Below are 23,352 nucleotides of genomic sequence, written 5' to 3'. Positions count from 1 at the left end.
ATGTAGGACAAGTCAGAGTAAGTGGTGCATGCTTTCATCACATGTAAATGAGAAGATGAAGAGCCTCCTCGAGCAGAACAAACTAGGACAGTCTCAAAATTCATTCAAAGAGGGTCACTTACTTATGCAAGCCGCACTATGATAAAAGCTTCCATGGGAGGACCAGATGCATCAAAAGATGAGAGAAGATTTGATGTGCGGGGCTCAAGAGGCCAGAGGAACACAGAACGAGATTAACCAGATACAAGGAATAAAAGTTGACAAAAGTAATGGCAAGAAAAGTGTTTCGAGGCACACTTACATTGTGTTATTTATTCGCTTACTCCATTTATTTATTTGTCTGCTGTTTCTTTTTCGTTTACTACAAACAGATAGTTCCTTGCTCACAAGAAAGATGTTGTTTTTCCTAAGCTTTCGAAGACTTTCTGGGTTGCACACAGTACGTTACCGCAAGACTTACTGCTATTTGTGCATGTTAATTATTTGAGCTGACACCCCCCGGCAATAAGCCACTGCTAATATTAAAACCAGCTGGTGCTAATTCAAATTCAATTGCAGTTTTGTTCGTGCGCCTACCAAATTTTATGTCTGACCTCCCAGTCAGAAGCTCTGGGCAAGCCATGACATGTGTTGATGGTGGCTCATTTAAGAAATAAAATAATCAAAATATTTCATTGAAAATCAGCAGTGATGCTAATGAAATCTGTCTCATGGGGACGGTAATTGGGAGGTTCTGGAAGGTCCTCTTCCAGAAAGCGGCCCCATCAAGTAGACTCTGCTCCCATGCCGTCTGTTTACGTATACATTTTTGCTGGAGCCCACTTTATGTAGAAGAGCGAGATATGATCCGTGTGCTTTATTATATCTCTGAGGTACAAATTTCTGCATCTCTTATTCAAGCAACTGCAGGATCCGAATATCCTCCTATTCACAGGAGAGCGAAGCTTCACAACACAGCTCTACATTCTGCCGTCGGGCGAAGCCAGAAGCTGCTTTACAAACAGGCAGCATGTTCAATATTCATCGCTCTTGGGAAGCTCTGGGAAAAGATAAAGTGAAATGTCAAAGGGTAATGAATGCCCCGACAAGGACTACACAGAGGTGTGGTATCTCAGGGAACTTATACCTCAAACTTTATGTCTGACCGTCTGGTTTGGTTAAAATGCAAAAATGCAAGAATGGCCTTAAGAATGGCCTTAAGTTGATGGATCAATGAAATTTTACACATAAGCCTTGTGAAAGTGGCCGGAACATAGCATGAAGCATTATATAAAATGAATCAGGCCTTTAATTCATCAGCGGCGAGCAGTGATTGAGTATTTCTCACCTTATGCCCTCACAATGTGCTTAAGATACCAGGTAACAAAGAGCAAACGAGTCCCCTAGTCCTGAGCATTTTCTAGCTTAATAGGGTCATTACTGTATGTCAGTGTGCGTCTAAGAAACTAGCACATAGGCAATGCAATGAACAAATTGCTATCAGGTTCATAGGGTGTTCTGGGGTGTCTAGTTTCAAAACCCTGAGAATCAGTCATAGTAACAGTGATGCTTGCCTTAACAAAACACACTATTAACTGGCAAAAACAGAAACACTAAGGTCAGCAGCGCTCAGCATCAGAGCTCATTCCTGTAAGAGAATTTTAACTATATATATTATTGGGCTTTTAAAATAACATTTAAGACCTTTTGAACTGATAGTTAAGACTTTTCTTATACCATTTAAGATATTTAAGACTTTTTATGACCTTCAATTTTATCCAACTTAATGCAAGACTTTTTAAGGACCTGCGGGGGACCCTGGTCATTATTAACTCGTTATCATGTTGGAACACAATGTCTTAGTGTTCTTTTTTCTTTTTTCTTTGTCCAGAATGAAAAAATGATGACAATTTAACCAGGGGTACATATTTTATAACCATAAGAAATAATGTTCCGCTTACATAAAAGTACCCCCTATCTGGAATGATTTTGCTTCATTAAAACTATAAAACTATGATTAGAATTTAATTGGATCGCATTTATTAATAAAATTTGCAATATAAATTACTGTTGAAAAAAAAAAGTGCTGTTAGGTCTTTCTCTTTCTCTTTTTAATTACTCACAGAACATTACAACCTATGAAAGACAAACAAGCTCAGGTGTCACATTAAATGAAGAAGCTACAGTATTTGGTGAGTCTTTATCTCGCACAGATTTTATTTATTTTTATTTTTTTGGCAAGTGCATCACTATAACAATGGCCACTTAAAATAAATGATAATCCTGAATGATAATCAAATAATATCAGTAAATAACACATTTCTAATTTGATGTTGTTGAAGATGTAAATATATATTATGCACTCTACACAGTAACACTCTAACCCACACTTTTGAATAGTAGTGTATATAACTTATTTTTCATAATACTTTTAGCTGCCTAAAACTTAGCTGCCAACTTTTAGCTGCCAACAAACAAAAATGTGCTTTTCAATGCATCAGAATTATTTATAAACAAATATAAAACTTATAGAGAACTGAAGCTATGAAGATGAGAATGAAAAATAGTGCCAGGATCAAATAATTAACACTTATAGCCCATCTGACTTGTGGAGCATCATTTAGTATTTAAAGTGCTCCAGAAGGCCTAACAGTGAGTCACTTCAACAGGGTTTAAACAAGAAACCCTAAAGAGACAGAGAAATAAATTAACAAGAAACCTGGAATGCAAAGAGTCAGGCAGCTCAGAACAGCACAAACAGAAAACGGAAACAAAGAACAAAGATGAACTGAAGCATTCTGACCATGGAGGACACTGTTATGTGTATGAATTCCTCTGTGAGTACATGCATACCATGGTTGTAGGACAAAAGGGTTTTGTCTTTATCTGTCCTTGTTACGTACAGCTGGAATCAATACTCCTGTTTGTCTTGAATGGCCAATAACAACAATTCCTTAAGCTTTTCTGCACAGGTTAGAACATTCCTTGGGCGAATGGAGAGATGCAAGAACCATCAGAGGAGAGGAGAGGAGAGGAGAGGAGAGGAGAGGAGAGGAGAGGATGGAAGGAGATGGAGGGAAGGAGAGATAGCAGAGGAGAGGAGAGGGTGATGGCAGTCACATCAGAAGAGTGTGTGGCAGATTGTGAGGATTTAAGGATTTCAGAGGAAGGATTGCAAGCTGTGCGTGGGGATCTGTGAGGAGACTGAGACCAGATGGTTGTGATTCTGGCACAATTATCCCCCTCTATTGTTACTGATCTCCATCATTCTGTCTCTCCCCGCTCATCTCTGCCTCTGCCAACAGCCCAGAGTCACTTAATAGAAAAATCTTTAAAGTGACTTAAAAAACATTGAACGATGAACTGCACGTGAGGATGTGTGTGTGCATGACCTTTAATCTATAGCAAGAAAGTATGAGTGTTTTTCTCATTTACTACACTATTATTTGCTGCTTAAAAACATATTAAAGGGATAGTTCACCCAAAAATGAAAATTACCCCACGATTTACTCACCCTCAAGCCATCCTAGGTGTATATGACTTTCTTCTTTCAGACTTATACAATCAGATATATTAAAAAATGTCCTGGCTCTTCCAAACTTTATAATGGCAGTGAATGGCTGTTGATATTTTGCCCATAAAAGCGCATCCATCCATGATAAAAGTCCACACGGCTCTGGCGGGTTAATAAAGGCCTTCTGAACTGAAGCGATGCGTTTGTGTAAGAAAAATATCCATATATAAAACTTTACAAACTAAAATAACTAGCTTCCAGCAGACGGCCTATGCAAATCGACTTGAGTCGAAAGAGTAACATTTGACACCTCTCACGGTTCAAACAGGGCTGGGCAACAAACTCAAACTTCACCGACATTTCTCTTTAAAAATTCTTGTTTTAGACTTCTAATTGGTGAGCAGTGTTTTGTTTTGCTCTATCCTCTGCGCTTGCGCGTTCGTCGATATGTCATGCTTCAGGTCAGGGGTTATTCTTCCACTGAAGAATGTCATATTCAACTAGGGTGGCTTGAGGGTAAGTATCATGGGGTAATTTTCATTTTTGGGTGAACTATCCCTTTAAGCATTTAACCCTCCTGTTGTGTTGAAAATCTTGGTACAGCTTTTTTTGTTGCAGGTCAAATATTCCCACATTGGTTTCCCTGAAATTTGCCAAAAAGATAACCAATATGAGAAAACACTCGGGTCCATTGTTGTTTGAAAGATAGAAAGGTTTGGAACAATATGAGCGTGAAAAAAATATTCATCAATAAAATTTGCTGTTAGGTCTTTCTCGAGAAAGTTTCTTCTAGTTTACACACAGAATGTTACAACCTTTGAAAGACAAACAAGCTCAGGTGTCTCGTTAAATGAAGAAGCTATTTGGTGAGTCTTTTTTTCACGCACAGTATCAATTGTTTGTTTGTTTTTTTGGGGGGGGGGGGGGGGGGGGAGTGCATCACAATAATAATGGCCACTTAAAATTATAATTCTGAAAGATAATCAGAATAATAACATCATAATAACATAATAATACATCAGTTAATAACATAATACATTTCTAATTTGATGTTGTTGATGATGGTACATGTGTGTGATGTGTGTGTGAATATCCACAATGGTTTCCATGCAATTCAGCAATAAATAACCATTATGAAATGAACTACAGGGTAGTGTAAACACATAAAACCTCTATTGCAGCTTTAAAATAAACAAAAAAGTAAAATATGAGAAATTATGAACTCCTATTGAGTTATAAATGGTTCCTCCATTTGTGTTGGGGTCAATTTGAGCCACATATGTTTTATGTTCAAAACTAGCTGCACAGACAAAAATAAAAACATTTCTTATTTTTTGGTCATGGCTACTTGTAGTGGCTATTTTGCACACTGAGGTGCATACTGTGACTACAGTTAAGTATACATAGAATCTAACATTATTTGTACTTGTAGAGTAAATAGTATTTATCGCTATTTGTACTTGATGTGCAGACTAGTATTTGAGATCCAAAAAACTAACAAATGAAAACATATTTTTGACTGTGAAACTCAAATAGATGAAGAAACCACAAATTATATTTGAATGACTGATGAGGTTTCAATTTTGAGTAAACTATGACTCTTAATTAAATGGGAAAAAGTTCCCATGTATTTCACATTTTAGTTTTTGACCTGCAATAAAAGTTTGGCTGAAGAAAACCTGACTCTTTGCCGTTTTTTCAAGAAACTACTTGTTATACATTTCATGGAAATCAATGGGGGTCAATTTGACCTCAAAACAATCTATGTGACCAAAAATTTTGCTTTTTCACTTTGCATGCACATTTTTGACAAGTAAAAATCACAAAAATTCAAGAATACATACATTGCTTATCCAGTGTTTCAAGCTGTTTAAAAACAGCAATATAAAACACAAAATAGCAATGTGACATGTTCAAAGTGAAACATTGGGAATTGACTGGATTGCAACATGCAGCGATTTTACTGGTTAATATTATTTTTCCACACCCACACTGTCTTGATTGCACAAGCCGAAATGTAATTTCACAGACGTAAAAAGTTATTGCATTTCCATGAAATAATTTGCAACAAACAAGCTGATCTACAGAATAAAGTGCACAATAAAGTGCACTGATGAATCATCCGTCAGTAAGACCTGGGACTTTTATTGAAATCTAGATACTGTCAATTTTGATTTCATGTTGACTTACAGAGCTCTCCGCAGAATGATGTAAGCAGGAGCAGGTGGCCAAACACAGACCCTGCTAAACCTGAGAGACATTGAGTTTCCTATGAAAAGAGTTTTTCAGCATCGACATGGACGGAAACATATCAAGAAATATGCTGAAGCGAAAGGATTCAACGACTAGAACTCCAGACTCCTGTTTCACTGCGGAGTTCGCATGGCCTCTCGTTACCACCTTTAATGTCATCATCTACTTTTACAGCTCCCATCATCTTGTGTTATTTCTGTTTTTCAGGTAAAGCAGACATCATTTTGGTGTTTTCATTCAGAGAGTAACCTTCTAGCATCCAGCGCTGCCGTTCCCAAGAGCTTTGATGAAATATCACAATAACACATAACACAGGGGGCAACGGGATTATGGGACATGTAAACAGGCAGTTTTCAGCAGGAGACGTAGTCAATGTAAAAATAGAGCATGACAGCATGAAGGCTTTTTTTTCTCTGTCAAATATAAGTTGTGCTCTTTGAAGTGCTCTGGTTTAGAGGAACCTGAGGCAGTTCATTGTAATTATTTAACACTTAGGCCCACCAGAATGTAGCCGGTGATGTATTTTTCATGTTTTCACGACAAATTATGACGTAGGGGATAAAAAAAAAAAGACACAGAGAGACTCATTTATTTCAGTATCTTTTCTCTCCTTTTGTAACGGCTTAATTAAACATATTCTTCAAAGTCAAAGTAATTATTTGTTTTTGCATATTCTAAATGCAAAGTGTGCTTTGGATTCTTGGTATCTGCCTCTTGTTTGTCTTTTCTCCTTCAATAAGTCACAATGAGAATACTAACAGACTTATCAATAATATCCACATTTTCGGTGCAAATTAAACAAGTCATATTTCCATGTGATACAATGCATGTTAAAAGCGTATTGAGCTAATAAACTGAGAATCATGTCTTCGCCAAATGAAACAAATGATTACAAACCATACAAATTCTCTAGTCCACAAATTCTTATTCAAGATGTTTGTTGGCATGCAGCATCCTGCTTTCCCTCAGCCAGTTTTACACTTCACACTTTTGCTGACTCACTTTCACACTCCAGCAATCAAAGCCAAAGTTCAAAACAGCACATGTCCAGTATGTCTGGCGCAGCTATAGAAATGACATGGCTTGTCTCATCCAACTGGCCAGAAAACCGAGCCCAAGAGGAAAGGCGAGAGCTTTTGAGTGTTTTAGAGAAGCATGTGCCAAGAAAACTGCGAGTCCTTCTGAAGGCCAAAACCTTCCTGTCCACACCTGATCTGTAAAGATTGCTCATATGTGTAATGGAAAATGTCTCAACTTATTTCAGAATACAAAATACAGAATGTTCCAGCTATAAAATATGATTTGATGAGCCACGTTCAAAGCCGTTTCATGATATACACACATCTGCTGAATTAATTACATCTGTGTTTGCTACCATACCATTAAAAGCACTCAAACACATGGCCTTGAGTATATTATTGCTTTAAAGGGGTCATATAATGTCATTTTTGTACAAGCTAATATGATTCTTTAGGGTCTAAATTAAAAGTTTGCAATATACTTTAATTAAAAATTCTCATTAGTATTGTAAGAAAACACTCATTTTACCTGGTCAAAAACAGCTCTGTTTTCAGCACGCCGTTTCAGTGCATGTGTCTTTAAATGATAATGAGCTTTGCTCACCCCGCCCCTCTGTTCTGTGCGTACACCGTTTAAAATAATAATACAAAAACCATAACGCGTTGTTCATTATAAACGTGGGATTATGAATTATATTGAGAACGTCGTACATAGAAAACATGCCATAATGTACCCTGAGTGTAAAAATAGCCACATTCATCGTGAAGCGTGCAAGCTATTTGCAAAGATTAATATAAAGGTCAATAAAACGTTACACTCACTTGTTCTTCTGGAGGTTCAGCAGGAACACGAATAGTTTGGTACTGATCCTTTTTTCTGGAGCAGCTTCTTAGCAAAAACAGCTTTATACTGTCCCTCGTTTGTAAAGCAGTCTCGAGTCTGGTGAAATGATTCGCGCAAACATGACAGCATTGACGTTGAACGTGGGGAATATTCCCTTCGAAAACAAACTCAGCCACTGCGTCTTCAGCTGTACGGATTTAGAAACATCATCAATATGACTGCTGTGTTCGTTATTACACCCAAGAACAGAACACCACAATCGTTAGACGCCATTCTGCTCAGCACTCCAGCTATCAACAATGAACGCGCTGGTCGGCGCGTGCTATGATTGACAGCTCGCTCACGAGGGCGGGTCTGTGTTTGAAACGCTGCTGTCAATCAGCCATCGTGGGAGGGGCGTCGATATTGTGACGTCACAATATCGAACAGCTTGATTTGAGACAGGAGGAAACATATAAGAAGATAAAAAAAAAAAACACTGGATGGATTTTTATCATTTTATGATGGTTGTGTACAGAGTTCAAACTATCACACCCCATTCAAATTAGGCATGTGCCGGTATCAAATTTTCATGCTGCGATTAATTGATTGAGCTTTTATCACGGTATACGGTATTATCACGTTATTTTAATTGCTAAAATTATTAAAGGTTAAAAATTAACAAATTAAATTAAATACAATTTGATTTTCATTATAATAAATTATGACACAAGTAAAAATATAATACAAATATAATATAGTGCACATATTTAGCAAAATACTCCTCTCTAGCTATTTTTTCTAGTCAACTAACGTGTTTGGTCATTAAATGGCTTTCCTGAGGTAAATGTAACTTTCTGTGACATAATTGTTCACCTGCAGTTTTATTGACCTCTTTCCGTGGTTGAAAAACACTGATTGATCGATATTACGTATGAGGCATAAATACCTTTCGGTAAGTTGTACTGTATCTTTAAATAAAAAGTAAGAGGATCGGTTTACTTGAACTGAGGCGCTACAGCGATCGGTCACGTCACATTTACAAGCGCCAAAACGGTATTTATTGTCTGTATTTCGTAATAAAATGGACAGAACATGAGAGCTGAGAATTTTTTTTCATATCAAAAGTAACCTGCTCTGTCCAGTCTGTCGGTGTCAGTGTCCTCTTTGCTCCGTGATTTTTCTCTGCGTGAGAAAATGGATGTGTGGCGCGAGAGCGTGTGAAAAGTGTCGATTGTGAGTCTCACGCTGAATGCGTAGAGTTGACAGCCCTGCTTTTAGAAGGGGCATACATCGTCGGCAGCGTTCCTCATTCCGCCATGCTTCTTCTCCATGTGAGGATTATTTACATTAACTAGAGTGCGCACTGCGCCGCATGCACACAGTGCTTCTACATGTGGGGTTGTTTACATCAGAGTGCGCACGTGTTTCGCGCAGCATATACGCAGTGTTTGTTTAAGCGGTTGATGGAAAATAAGCTAATGCGCGTCCTAAAAATCTAAATTCTGATTTATTATTTTTCACAGTATTTTGAAGTGCCCGCGATAACAATATCGTGCATATTCATTACCGCGATTTATCGCATTACCGACTACCGGCACATGTCTAATTCAAATATGCTTCAGTAATTATGGATTCTGGCGTGAGAAGCATAAAGGAGGATCTTCACCTGTTAACAGAAACACAAGTTAATCTGGAGTGCTATATTCGACAGCATGTATTGGTAATATGATCCCAGAGATTTTCAAAATGGACACACTAAGACAAAGTGCCTTATAACGATAATTATAACAAGCCCAACATCCTTATAAGTCACTTAGTAATAAACTGTCAAGAATTACAAGAAGAGAACTGTAAATGCAAAAAGACTTAAGGCAATCCTGTGTCATAAAGCACTGAAGTAAAGCCAACTGCTGGGGTTTGCCCTGTAGCATTAAGAGCTCTGGGGAAATCTCAGAGCAATGACAGCTCAACAATCCCCTACTCTCTCATCTTACAGAGTTCATTTACAGGGACAATGTTATTCCGATTATACTTAATGAAACAGAAAAGAAAGGTCATGTAAATTCCATAAACTATATATTTTTATTGATTAAAATAATGATTCGTTAAAGATAAAATGCAGATTTTCCTATATTTTTAAGTTTTTGAATTAGTTATCACCAATTTGTTATGCATGCAAGCACACTCAATGATGCTGTAAAGTCAACATGAAGTCAAATAAAATGAGAAACCCAAAGTAAGCCCAAAGATTTCCATACATTTGCATTAAGAATATCCACATTTACTGTGGATTACGGATTTTTGTGGAGGAAATAAAGTCATTTCAGTAGGTATCTACACGATCTGGGATTTCACGTAAGAGCGAAAGTTTTCTCAATGGGTTCACATTGGTCTTCTAATGGTCACACGTCTTCACATGATGCGAATTCACATGTCAGAGTTGACTGCAGCGAAATTCGCATGAGCTTAATATGTTTCTGGTCTCCCGCATTCGCATGCATACGAATGGAAGTCAATGGAACGAAACGTGTAGTGTGACCACTCCTCAATGCTGCAGACAATAAAACTTTCTAAAGCTCTCAAAGCCATTGCCTAGTCTGGGTCGCAACATTTTCCCCATTAACCTCCCACTCTCTACTATCGCATCAATAAAATTGCAGAAAAATTACATTGAAAAGAAAACCAAGCCTTTAATCCAACCCTCCTACTGTATCTCAGAAGACAAGTTGAAATTGGGAGTGTGTAAGTGTTTGTGTGTGTAAGAAAAATTGTGTGGCTAATGACCACCCTGCCCTATGATTCAGCAATGAAGACATTATCTCTGGTCAGCGAGAGGGAGGCGTTCAGGGCAGATGGGTTAAAGAAAGAGCAGCAGAACCTTCAGTATGGAGTCAATGCTTCGTCCCTGCGCTCCTCTTCAAACTGCCAAACACACGGCGAATCAATGTGCAGCATGGTCCCGTAAGGACAGATTAAGGAAGCATGAAATACAGGGGAAGGAGTAATGCAGAGAGCGCGAGACCTGTCTGCGTCTTACAGAGGGAGATATTTTCTAATCATCAAGTACTGGAAGCCCTGAATGACGTGATTCTCGAAGACATTTGTCTGTCAGTGATTTCAAAGGAAGCATATGTCTGAATCTTTCTGTCATGTCAAATTGCTTCACATTTTAATGTCTTGACAGGTCTCTGATTCCTCGGGGGGCAAGCAAGACTATCTGCTGAGAGTCTAGGCATCGTCCAGTGGCCAAAAGGCCGAGTGTGTGGCCGAGTTTGACATCCTGAGCTTTAACTATATGTTTTTCTGAAATATTTTTTCCATTGTAATGCACATTTTTCCCAGTCAACAACATGCTTTCTACTCGCATCAGCTCTCTTAGCCACAGGAGATGTTTTCCCTTCAGCTTGACCCGTGACAACTGACAAGCTAAATTAAATGTTGTCTCCACTCTTTTTCTCACCTATGCCAACATTCTTTTTCTTTCACGGCCCTAAAAGCCAGGAGTAAGTGTGTGAGCATGCACTCACGGGTCCCTGGTGTCCTCTTGCTATCTAGCATTAAAGACTCATCACAGCGTTGTGTCATATCTCCTTGTTTGCCCTCTGCAGGAGCTGTAACTATCACTGGTCTCCGTCTCTTGGACCCTCTGGACACTAGCGGTATTAAAACGACAGAGATCTTCTGAGGGATCCTGGGTTTGTCCTACTTGCATCACAGGCAAATGGAGGAAACCTTACTATGGTTCAAAACAACCTTGCCATGGGCTCAAGTCCCATGCATCTGCCTCAGAGACGGAGCTGTGACCTTCTCATTTTAGTCCTGGACACTTTTTCATGTTTTAAAAAAAGGAACCAATGAAAACCCCCTATAGGAAATTAAATTTACAAAGGAGATCTTTTTAATAGTAACTGTTTCTCCTAGTTTGAAATGAGAGCCAATGTTTACTTAAAGTAATAGTTAACTCAAAACATTTTATTTGGTCGTGATTTACCTACCTTCATGTAATTCAATGGGTAACCAAAGACTATATTTTGAAATATGTTTAGAACAAGATAGTGAGTAAATGATGACCGCATTTTCATTTTTGGCTGAACTATCCCTTTAAGGGCCAGATTTACTAAACAGGGCAAATTAGCGTGAGAGCGCTATCCTGAGATCTAGACTCTTTAGACCCCAGACATGCTTCCTCTAGAGTTTCAGAAGAGATGTCAGCATGGTTAAAAACTCCTGAAATATGCCAAAATCTGCAAAAATATACAAGAAAGAAAGGTTATATTTTAAGAACTGAAATATTTCTCTCCATTTTTTTCCCAAGACCAAATTATGTAAACTATGCTTTTTATAGCTCTATATACAGTCAGCAAAGACGCTCCACCCACCTACAAAAACAAATTCAAACAAATCCCATCACTATAGCCATCAGATTTGCCTATTTTTTTGGAACTTCAAATAAAGCAAACAAATAAAATCCAGAAATGTCAGTAAACTGGATAAAACTATTCTAAAATTCAATGTAGCAACATGAGATAAATACTAGACACAAAGTTTTTAGAATATAATTATCATATGTGTCTTTCATCATTGTACACTGTGTACACTGTGTGTACAGAATATTTTAATGAAGAGCAAATTGCATTCTGCACTAGTCGGGTCTTGGCTACAAATTACATTTAACAGTGTTGTTATACTATTAGTGTTTTTAAAGATTACCTTTAAATGAGCACTAGATGATGGCAAAGGGAAATAAAAATAGATGGAATTGAGAATTAACAACTAAATATCTACATACCATCTAATATTTAAGAATGATAATGATATATCATGCATACCTAATTCAAAATTAAAACAGTTGATTAGTTAAAAATTAGATTAAGTAAAATGAAAAAAAAAAAAAGTTCGGGTCGATCCATTTTTGTAGCTACTGTAAACGTCTTTTACTTGAAGGAAGCTTAAAGTTCTGCAAGTTACAATAGGTTTTCATTGTACAATGAAGGAAACAATTAGATTTCTCATGATATGACCCCTTTAAAAGAAGCAACTGATCACACTCCAAGTCTCCTGAGCTATGAAAGAGCAACATCTGAGAAATTAAAACTTCCACTGATCCTAACAGGATGCTCAAACCCCTTTAAGACTCCTTAGTATCTTAAAATAATTATTTTTATGAAAATGGAGCAAAATAACAAGTGAAAGAAGACAAGAGGAGGTGTAAATCTTAATTTGCTCGGCAAGGAATGTGTTTCTGTTTTTCTCAGCTCAATATGACACCAGGAGTGTCAGCAGATATATGATAATGTCTTCACGGAGAGAAGATGCATGAAATGAAAGTACAAAGCTATGAACGATATTCTAATGCACTCTCTGGGTTTTACTTGTTGTTCGGAATGTTTTCACACCTTTAGTCCCATTTATAGGAAACGCACACATATGGAATTCCATCAGTCTTGTCTCCTCTTTCCCTGTCTGCAGTCGTCTTTACCTTCCAGATGATAATTTGCACCAGAGTCCCATTAGGGATGTTTGAACACAGCAGTCGGTCTTTGCTATTTACCAAACCTGCTTCCATCATCTAACGCACAGCAGAGGCAAGAGTTGGACCATTAGCACTAGGACGGGGAACCCCAAGGCCCAGAAACAGGACTACATGCCTAGTATAACCACACAGCTCAGCAATACGCACCATACAGCCGACCTACAAATGAATTCTGAGAGAGCACATTTATGGGCTGCAAGCTGTAGGGGTTCAGGAGAATGCAGTGGCAAGTTAAAACACCCTCCTCAAAAGTTTCCTGGCCAGAAACAGCTTCCGATTAGCCAGAGTGTGTCTGTGCAAAAAATGCACTTTGGATGTTTATGCTTCAAAGCCAAAGATGATTTACCTGGGCTCCCAACCTTCGCACTGATGCATGTCCTTGAAAAGGAGCTTTGCGGATGTTCCTAAAAACTGCTAGGGCTGTATAAATGACAATAAATGAAAAAACATCTACAGATAGAGCCTCTGATTTAGAAAGTGGTAAGTTCTGTAAGGCCACCTACATTAGTCATATCCTCTGGAACCTTGATCTTTAATAAGTCTAGAATGTCACTTCATTCAGAACGCTTAGAGAATTAGACGGCATTCATGTGAGACCTCTGACGGAGTACCTATTAATTATGTATTTATGCTTTATCAGTGCCCATGGGGCGAACCTGGCTCCCTAGTTTTATTTTCTAACATGTTTATTTGTGCAAAAGCACTTAAGTTGTTTGAAAATGGCCCTCTTTTGTTCTCCTCTATAATAAATTCATACCTTAAATGGAAGATAAACAACCACATACAGTCGAGGCTCATGATAGCGAATTCAGGGTAATGTATCATTTCATGCAGATTTTCTGCCGAGACCCTCCGAGATGCACAATAATTCATGGCGAAGTGTATTTTATTCTTTTTTCTTTTTTTGGGGGGGAAATCATTGATGCAAGTATAAACATTTAAAGTTACAACATATTCCACTCCTAGTCCTTTGGAGAAATATCTTCAGTAGAGGAGTTAGAGAAGGTTTTAGCAGCCCAAAGGGAAATATTTCAGCAGCATGACAATACAAGCAGCATTCTGCAATATATGAACCTCTGAAGAAATATATATTTTTTTCCATTTAGCAGAGGTCAGCTGGACTCTGTGTCTGTCAATAAATATCGATGTTTCAAAATTACAGCGGCACTCTTCAGTTCTCCGGCATCTTTGTTGTTTCTACTGAATAACTATCAATAAATGTAAAGTTGAGTTATTGTTAATGTTCTCACCGGAAAAAAATAACAGTTATCAAAATGCTGAAGAAACCTTTTGTCTCACAAAAGAATCAAGCTCTGTCTGTCAAAGTTGAAGCGTGCCTGTCGACTCCTTTTCAACCTCGTTTCATCTTTCTCCAGCAATCTAAAAAAAAAAGCGTCTTTCAAACAGAAAAAGGAGCTTTCAGTCCTGAAAAGCTGTCAGGCAAGAACACATAGTTGCACCTTTAGTTCAGTCTCACCTGCTTTGCTGAACCTCAAGCGATGTCATTCGACAGAAGCATCATTTTCAAAGCGCACTTAAGAAGACTGGGTTCAGCCTAAAAAATAGCATGCTCTCCAGGTCTGTCTGCGTGCTATCTGATCTGACTTCATGGCTTTTATAAGATTACTGCTGAGCCGTTCTTCATTATAGACCATTATCAGTATTGATAAGGTGAAAATAAAGTGCACTTAGCTCACAGATTTTCTGTTTATCGGCCCATTCTCGGCTCAAACCGCAGAGGACTGACAGGATCTTAACAGAATCTAGCTTTGGCTTCGGTGTCGTGCATTGCTTCATTCGTTTGCCGGACGTATCTGATATTAAAAGAAGCTCACTCAAAGCAGGAGGAGTCAATTCACTCAAGCTGCACCATTTAGCTTTGGCCTACTGCCAAGCAGGCGTGCCGGACGGATACGTCTGCGCTTCATGTGTGATTTTCTGCGGATGTTTCAGAGCTCCTGATTGAATCAGAGTTCTCCTTTATTAAATCATAGCACCACAGCAATTGATGCAGCCATTCAAAACTAGCTCTTCTTAATGTACAGATGGCTTCGTTTACTGTGCTGAAAAAGGCAGGGCTGTACTGCGCTCAGCAGAAGTTGCTCGGTTGTTCTGAGGTAGTCTAGGGGTTTAGACGCGAGTCAAAGACAAACACTGAATCTCAGACAACTTTTTTCGTTTTTTTTGCGTGAGGGAATGATTCAATTTCAAGATAAAATTATTAATAAAAGTACAGTCTCACAGGCTTTGCCAGATGCATCTTTATCTTGCTTGATTTCGCAAGATAGAGCACTAGGGAACTACTCTGCTGAAACATCTAAGGTTTATACAAGACTTAAACAAACGACTACTTTTACTTCAAAATGATCTATAGAAAAACTTGCCACAAGGCTTCTTCGTTTCAGACTAGCAGGAAATAACTCATCATTAAAACATTTTGCATGCTTTGAGACCTGACCGTTGCAGACATCACCGAACACAAGATAAGGAGGCTTCGCCAGCCACTCGAGTCTCCAGAGAGTAAACTTGGGTGTTAGGCCTCTTTCAAAAAGAACATTATTAGAGGTTCTTTATAGGAAATGCTTTAAGGCTTTAAGATCTGCCTAGAACGAAGAGAGACAACACAGAGACGCATGCTGAGAACAATTATTATAAGCTCCCGTGGCGACTACTTGCAATTCCCATCAAAAGATGCCATCAAAGCATTTGGTTTACTAGCACAAAATAATGAAGAAGTATTAACCGCGCCTCACGGGGTTCAGATCACACAACGCTCCCGATAGAAAGAAGCCTTCCTCTGCGGCAAAGCAGCCTGTGTTTTGAAATTGGTCACTCTGAAACACACCGTCAGCCTCTTGTCAGAAATGTGACCACAAAGCAATCCGGGGATTTGGAAGGTGAAGTTACAACGGCAGCTGTTAAGAATGCATTTTTACCACAGAAAAACATACACAACATTATCTGAAGGTAAGAGGACAGTAACCCCACCCTCAACCGCTGTTGTGTAGTCAGAGGATTGATTTGCATTTAAATAAGCCAGGCTTATGCTTGTATTGTGGCACTCATCCGTGCTACGGTAAACAGGCTTGCTATGTAATGCCACCAGACTCCAGACCTGTCAATCCAGGTGTGCGATTGTCCACGGCACAAACTTCCTGCAGACACAGAAACCCTTATCAGATCAAGCGTTTCACATCCAGCAACATTAATCTGTGCGAAATTTACCAGGCGTGCTTAAAGTCTATCTCTCAGGGTCTGTCAGGACTACAACCAAACAACTGCTATGCGACGCAAATATGTGGCAGCGTCACATTGATTCATAGCTGCAATATAGTGCAAGAATAAAATGATGCTGATGTTTTTTTAAACTACCCCCTTCAGCAAATTAGAGAGAGAAATAAATGATCAAATGATTGATTGTGCAGACTGAGGAAAAATAAGCTAATATACACACACAGACGAACAGCCACCCACATACAGAGCAGGGACCCTCACACAAACACAGAGGATTGCTGATATAGAATACAAACATGTCAAGAAATGACTTTGTTATTACCTGCTTAGATCCCATTAGGCCTGTCAATGCTTCAGTGTGGGTGAGGAGAAAGAAACTAAGTGACATTTCAGAAAATCTGACAGCCTTCAAGCTTTAATGTGATCTAATTAACCCGGAGACAAGTAGAGCAGCACTTCTGCACTGGTAACCGTCAGGTTAAGAGATGTACGTGAGCTACAACCACTGATGAAATGTAAAAGTCTTATTTTCTTGGCCCCGTAACAAATAGCCTTTCCTGACAGCCAGGTTTTTTCTTTTGTTTTACGAGTATTGTCCATGCATCCCGGTCTGTATCTGTGGAAATGCCCTCGGAATGATGGCGAGCCAGCAAAAATAACATAAAGCTCTTTCTATCTCTGCCGTCTCTCTGAGTTGTGATTTTCTCTTCACTTATTTATGGGCTAATCCGTCTCTGTCCGACTCAAATCAAATTGCATAAAAAACAAATAGAGGAGAGAGCAGATGGAGGCTGACCCCCATCCACACGGGCCGAGCCGAAGTCGGGAATGCACTCCGCCTCATTCCCAGGCTGACCCGGCCCAAGTCGAGTCATCACACTCAAACGGACAGCAAGAGGGATGAGACCAGCTGGGAGAAAATTGGTGTTTACCTGGGTGCTTCACAGAGCAGATTACACTTAAATACCACATTGCCGGATGAAGCTTAAATGCGGATTTGAGGCAATGGAGGGTTCAGAGATGTGTAAAATAAAAGAAACAGGTGGGAGAAAATGTAAGCTTTTACAAACAGGACAAAATATAGCCTACTACAGCCCTGCATCTGTAATGCCTGAACAAGCTGTCCTGGAAAGCACAAACGAACACCATGATACTTTTCAGAACCTTCAATATGAGCAGAATAAATACAAGGCCCACAGAGATGATCTTATCATTCCTTCTATGTTCAAGGCTCAAAAATAAGGACTGCCTGGCCTGGGATCAGCGTGAAAGCCGCTCAGGACAGTTGATAGGATCAACACTGGCCAAAACGGTCCAGTGCTGCGTAGTCATGCAAATTTATAATTTGCTCATTGCTTTTAAATCTTACCAGTGTAAAAAATCAAATAATTTTCAATCATTTATACACAAGAAGGCACGAAAAAGAACTCAATTTGGCACTCGCCAAACTGAGACGGTTTTAGACTGTGCGAGTGAGTTCTCTTTTGCGTCTTATTACGGTTCAATGAATAAATAAACACACACTTATGTCAAGATAAACCTGGGATAAAATCAGATGTCTGACAGCAGCCTAATATACTTGCTGCTGTCTTTGTTTTTAATGTTAATCACACAACAAAGAAAAAGAGAAAACAACTCACTCACTTGGCTGAATCACTTTAAGACTATACAGTGTTATTTTACATCTGATAACTTGTTTCTTACCTTAACACTTGCCTGGAAAACTGTTTATTTCATTGTTCTATTGTATTTATTTGTGCTGTTGCTTATCATTTGTTTATTTGTTCTATTTATTAATGATTTGTGAAACTTCTGTAATATCTACAATTTTGGTTTCGTAACAACCTTATTTATTAGAAAACAAGGTTACACATGTCAAAAACTATGAAAACAAGAACTTTTTTTGTGCAGAAAATCTGAACCACTGACCCGACGGTCAGGCCAGTATAAAACAAATCCTAGTGTTAAGTCAGTCATGTCCATAAACTAGTTTATCCAAAGGAAAAAGAGCACTGACTAAACAAAGGCGCTCAGTTTCCAGCATTATCGAAGTGCCACAGCTGTAAAAATGTAGCCTACATAATACAACCCAAGCCGCTTACAGATAAAAGGCCAAGGTGGCTTGTCAAACAACAGCCGAGATGCCCCCACAGTCCATGTTTTATGAAAGACAAGCTCTGATTACAATATAATTGTTAGCAAGCGTTGACAGCATCTTGTATAACAGCATGTGGGCTGCACAAAACCATGCAGCGCTACACTGCCCCCATGGCTGCAAGCCACTGCTGACAATGCTGATGGTGTTTATGACACTTAAAGAGGAAACATGATGCCTTCTGCAGCAATCAGGAAGTTGTGGAGTGCGGTGGGCGGGATCTGGGAAATTCAATATTTGCTCAGTTCAACATGCCGCGACTATTAAAACATGTGACAGAGCGAAAGTAAAACAAAACAAAAATTTTAAGAGATGCACTTGTTTCGCTGACCTCTCTCGAGTCTCTTTGAGTGGGTCCGCCCGAGGGTCCCTTTCACACGGTCTTTGGCTGCTCCTTGTTCGGTGAGAGCTATAAGTGGTGTCTGGGCCAAGCATGAATGAGATTGTCCCCATCGCTGCGGGGGAAGGATCTGCTGCTCCCCCTCACTGCCGGGGAGGCAGCGGGGCTGCAGAGCAGATAAAGGGATCAGATGAAGGGTGTCAGATCGCATCGACTTTTCTTCTCCTTCTGTTTCCCTAGCCACAGCACCACGATTCAACTGTCAAGAGATGCTAAATAAACCCGGCGTTCATTTGTAACACAAGAGTTGGCCATGGTTAACAAAGCGTCCCCGGGGACTGGTACAAACACAAGGCTCACCTGATAGCATCTCAGCTCGCCAACGGAACAGTTTTTCTGACGGCAAGTATAAATAACTGTTACTCAGATTAATCTCTCGCATAGCTGGATGGAAGAAGGCGATCATTAATTTTATGTATAGTTTTTGTAAACTGTTCATGAAACGTTTCTGTTTGCAGCTGAGCTGCTATAAGGGAACACAAACTCGAAGCACGGATAAGAGCAGGAGGGGGCCTGCAGTATATCATCAGTGTGTAAACTCAAAGTTCTGCGCCACTGAAGTGCAACACCGTGTGCATATGGCGTAAACACAACTCTGCAGCAGAAAGCCTGTCAGTGTTTCCTCTCAGGTCATAAAAAAAAATTCAGAGTGATGGCAAAGCACTCCCTCTCAAGACTCACATGAGGGAGGTAAAAAAAAAAAAAAAGAAAAAAAAAGAAACAGCCCTGCAAGGCTTAACATCTCGGCACACAGACTCATAAAAAGCAGTAATAAACCCAAAAGCCTCTTGAGATTTGATGTTCATTCGCTCAAGTGTGCATGTGGGAGCCATACCGGAGGCTTTATTGCTGGTTTCAGATTCAAATGGGGAGTTTGGCCCATGCTGGACTTTAAATGTGAGCGTTCAGGGATTCTTCTTCGGGTTATTTCAAGCTCACACAATCAAATAACACAAAATCTCAGATGAGGGTTGAAGGGTGCAGAAGTCGCTGCACTTCAAATGAAAACGAGTTTTTGGCTGTGATCTCTGCAGTTATATCTACTTCAAAAGTTTAAGTCACCAAGGAAGATGGACAAATAGTTAACAATGGATCCTAACCTCAACAAAAACACTCAAACTTCTACACATACACTATATCTTGTATTTTTAGGTGCAAAATATTTGACAATTGAAAATGTGCAGTGTGCGAAATATACAGTTAGTTTTGGGGAGGGGTCAAAATCTGAATCAATTAAGTTACAGTTTTTAAGAAAAGTTATTTTTATAATAATTACATCACTATTCTTTTGTCAGTAAAAACGCTCCGGCAGTCTATGGTGAGCTGCTCAGCCAAAAGCCATTTTTGTTCACGAACATTTATCGCCATGTGAAAATATGAGCTCAGACTAGTAAACTTACCAAATTTAAAAATCGTGTGAAAACGTATCTTCGCAGAAAGTTTATGTTCTTTTAAGACCCTGACTTTTTGTTCTGACTCCCTTTGGAAGGGTGCAACTCTCAAACTTCGCACATTGGTAATTTAAGGCAGGGGTACTGATCATTTTCATTTCTAAAGCAAATTATAATGATCGCTACACACGAAATCTGAAAAAAGTTGCAAAGTGAAGACTACACCGATAAGAGCAACGATTGCGATTGTCATATTCGTAACACAACCGATGCACGCAAACATGGTCAGTAGGCTACAAACCTGAACTGCAGACGGGAACTGCTACCCACCACAAACAAATACCTCAGAAATCCTACAAGACAGGTCGAATTTCAAATCATTAGAAGATTTTACAAGTACGAAATCCAGTAATTATGTAGGCAGCGCACTTTTCGCTGCGTATAAAGTAGCTGACAGGTGAATATGATGCGTAGATTATCTGTAAAAAAACCTCCGTTCACTTACCGAACCCGAGCAGCCCGGAGATCAGCAGAAGCATCCAGGAGCGCATCGCTGGAGTCGATGAGGATCTCTTCAGTAATGTGATGGTTACTGAGGCAATGATGCGCGCTCACTGCAGTCCTTCAAAGTTAGGAGCGCTGATTTCTTACAAAAGGTCGGTCTACTCTTTGTGGAGGATCTTTCCTGCTTCTTTCTACGCTCTTTCTTATGTATTGAACTGATGTAAGTGTTAAATGCAGCCTATAGACACTGTTCTCGGTCGCTGTGTCTCAACCCCGATGTGCGTTCTCTCACTCTGCCGCTCAGAGCACATCAGTGCCCGGCTCACTCCCAGTTAGCTCCAACTCTCTCACTCTCTCCATCACTCAGTGGCGGATGAGGCAGCCGTAGAGAAGAGAGCACTGAACGGCTTCGCTCCTCCTTCCCCCGTCTCCTCCTCCCAGCTCCTTTAGCAGAGAGTCTGACACAAGCAAGCAGCACACAGTATGAATTAACGAATTAAATTATCGCTATTCTCAGTTTGGGAAAAGAGAGCTGGATGGTTTTAAAACAACGTCGTCAAAACGCCGCGCCAAACTGAAGCATGTTCTGAGGTAGAAATTTTCGTTTTGGGCCAATTTGGGTTTCAATGACTTTCTTACCACAGAGCTATGGAGTGTTCAGGGACTAGACATTAAAACATAGTATTAAAACAAACCTACTAATTGCAAAATAATTTGAACTAACCAAACAGAGATATTCGCCTTCACGACCGTTATGATTTTAAATTGTCCTCGTGAGACCTGCTGACGTGCTGAGTTGTAAAAAGGAGGGAAAACCTAACTTCAAAATAGAGTTGGGTGAAAAATAACTTTAATTACCCCAAATTACAGTGATTTCCAGAATAAAAGATTTATGCTGCACTTTAACACAATACAGGTTTTTCGTGTAGCTATCCATATACTACAAAACATTCAGATTGTTGCATTACTTGCCTGTTATTGCTGTTACATGTTTCCTACCACATTTACCATTGTGATGACATGCAGATGGAAGGAAAAAAAACTGTAAAGAACATGTTCAAAAATACAATGATTTTCCATTAAAAATGTTAAAAGTTAATCAGGGTTTTTTTTTTCATGATCTTTCTTACCATATTTAGCCTACCATTGTGACAGTTCAACCCTTCGAAAAAGAAGTTTATTCAAGTGTTCTATTAGTATACTTCTTTTAAACTAAAAATAAGAAAGTATACTTTCAGTCTACATTTTATACTTCTCAAAAATATAATTTATGTACTTCTCAGAAATATACTTAAAATTACACTTAAGTGTACTTGACTTATACTGAGAGAAAAGTCCAAGTATATTTGGCCTGTACTTGTACTCAATCTTTTGACCGAGATATACTTAAATGTATAATTAAGTATTCAAAGTATACTTGGTTTGTAGTTGTGTTAACTTTTTTGATCGAGTAGCCTATTAAATATACTTTTTTTACATAGTTTTTCATTTGCAGTTTTATGAAACTTACATTGTTTGAAAATATTGATTAGAATATTGATATAAAACAGATATGTTTCTAACACTGCGTATCTGAATTTTTGTGTAGGTGTTTTGTTTTGTGCTATATTATTGTGACGATCCCGAAAAAATCAGCTGTGAGTAGCTTTAATGACTATAGACCAGTGGCCCTCACTTCCACTGTTATGAAGTGTTTTGAAAGACTGCTGCTAAATCACATAAAAGCTTCCCTCCCCTCCACACTGGACCAGCACCAGTTTGCCTATAAAGCAAACAGATCAACCGCGGATGCCATCAACACAGCTGACCCACCTTGAACATCCTGGCACCTATGCAAGACTGTTGTTTGTGGATTTTAGCTCTGCATTCAATTGCATCATCCCTGGAAGACTGGTGTACAAGCTACTCGGACTGGTTATCAGCACAAACATCTGCAGGTGGATCCATGACTTCCTCACAAACCATTCCCAGTCAGTTTGTCTGGGCTCCCAACTTTCCTCTGTTCTCACACTCAGCACTGGGGCCCCCCAGGGTTATGTGTTGAGTCCCTTACTCTACATCTTATATACTCACGACTGTATCCCAACTCATGAAAGCAATACTTTTATTAAGTTTGCGGATGACACCACTGTGGTTGGACTTATCCATAATAAGGATGAGTCCGCCTACAGGGATGAAATCCAAAAACCCTCCATCTGGTGCTCCACTAACAACCTGTCTCTCAACACCTCTAAGACTAAAGAGGTGGTGATAGACTTCCGTAGGAAGAGGACTGACCTTGCCCCAGTCTACATCAAGGGAGACACTGTGGAGAGGGTTAAGGACTTCAAATTCCTGAGGACATACATTTCACAGGACATCACCTGGGCAACCAACACTACAGCCCTTGTGAAGAAGGCTCAGCAGCGGCTGTACTTTCTCAGGTCACTTAACAAAATTAACCTCTCCCAGAAGTTGCTTTTATCCTTTTACAACAGTTCTGTCCAAAGTATCATCTCACACAACATTCTGGTGTGGTTTAGTAGCTGCACCACTGCTGACAAA

At 39.3% G+C, this 23,352-nt stretch overlaps 1 protein-coding gene across 1 annotated transcript in view; it reads right to left on the bottom strand.

Annotated features, from left to right (window-relative positions):
* The window catches only part of kirrel3a (kirre like nephrin family adhesion molecule 3a), a 151,571-nt gene extending 130,395 nt beyond the window's left edge, over window positions 1-21,176 (bottom strand). Inside the window, exon 1 of the mRNA XM_084105582.1 lies at window positions 20,810-21,176. Within this exon, the coding sequence (XP_083961708.1) occupies window positions 20,810-20,855 (46 nt within the window). The 5' untranslated portion in view covers window positions 20,856-21,176. The remainder of the gene's footprint in view (window positions 1-20,809) is intronic.
* Between the last annotated feature and the right edge of the window lie 2,176 nt (window positions 21,177-23,352).

The sequence above is a fragment of the Abramis brama genome, assembly GCF_963993115.1.
Source record: "Abramis brama genome assembly, chromosome: 25".
Lineage (NCBI taxonomy): Eukaryota > Metazoa > Chordata > Actinopteri > Cypriniformes > Leuciscidae > Abramis > Abramis brama.
The sequence above is the reverse complement of the archived record's forward strand: the minus strand, read 5'-3'. Positions and strand labels throughout refer to the sequence as shown.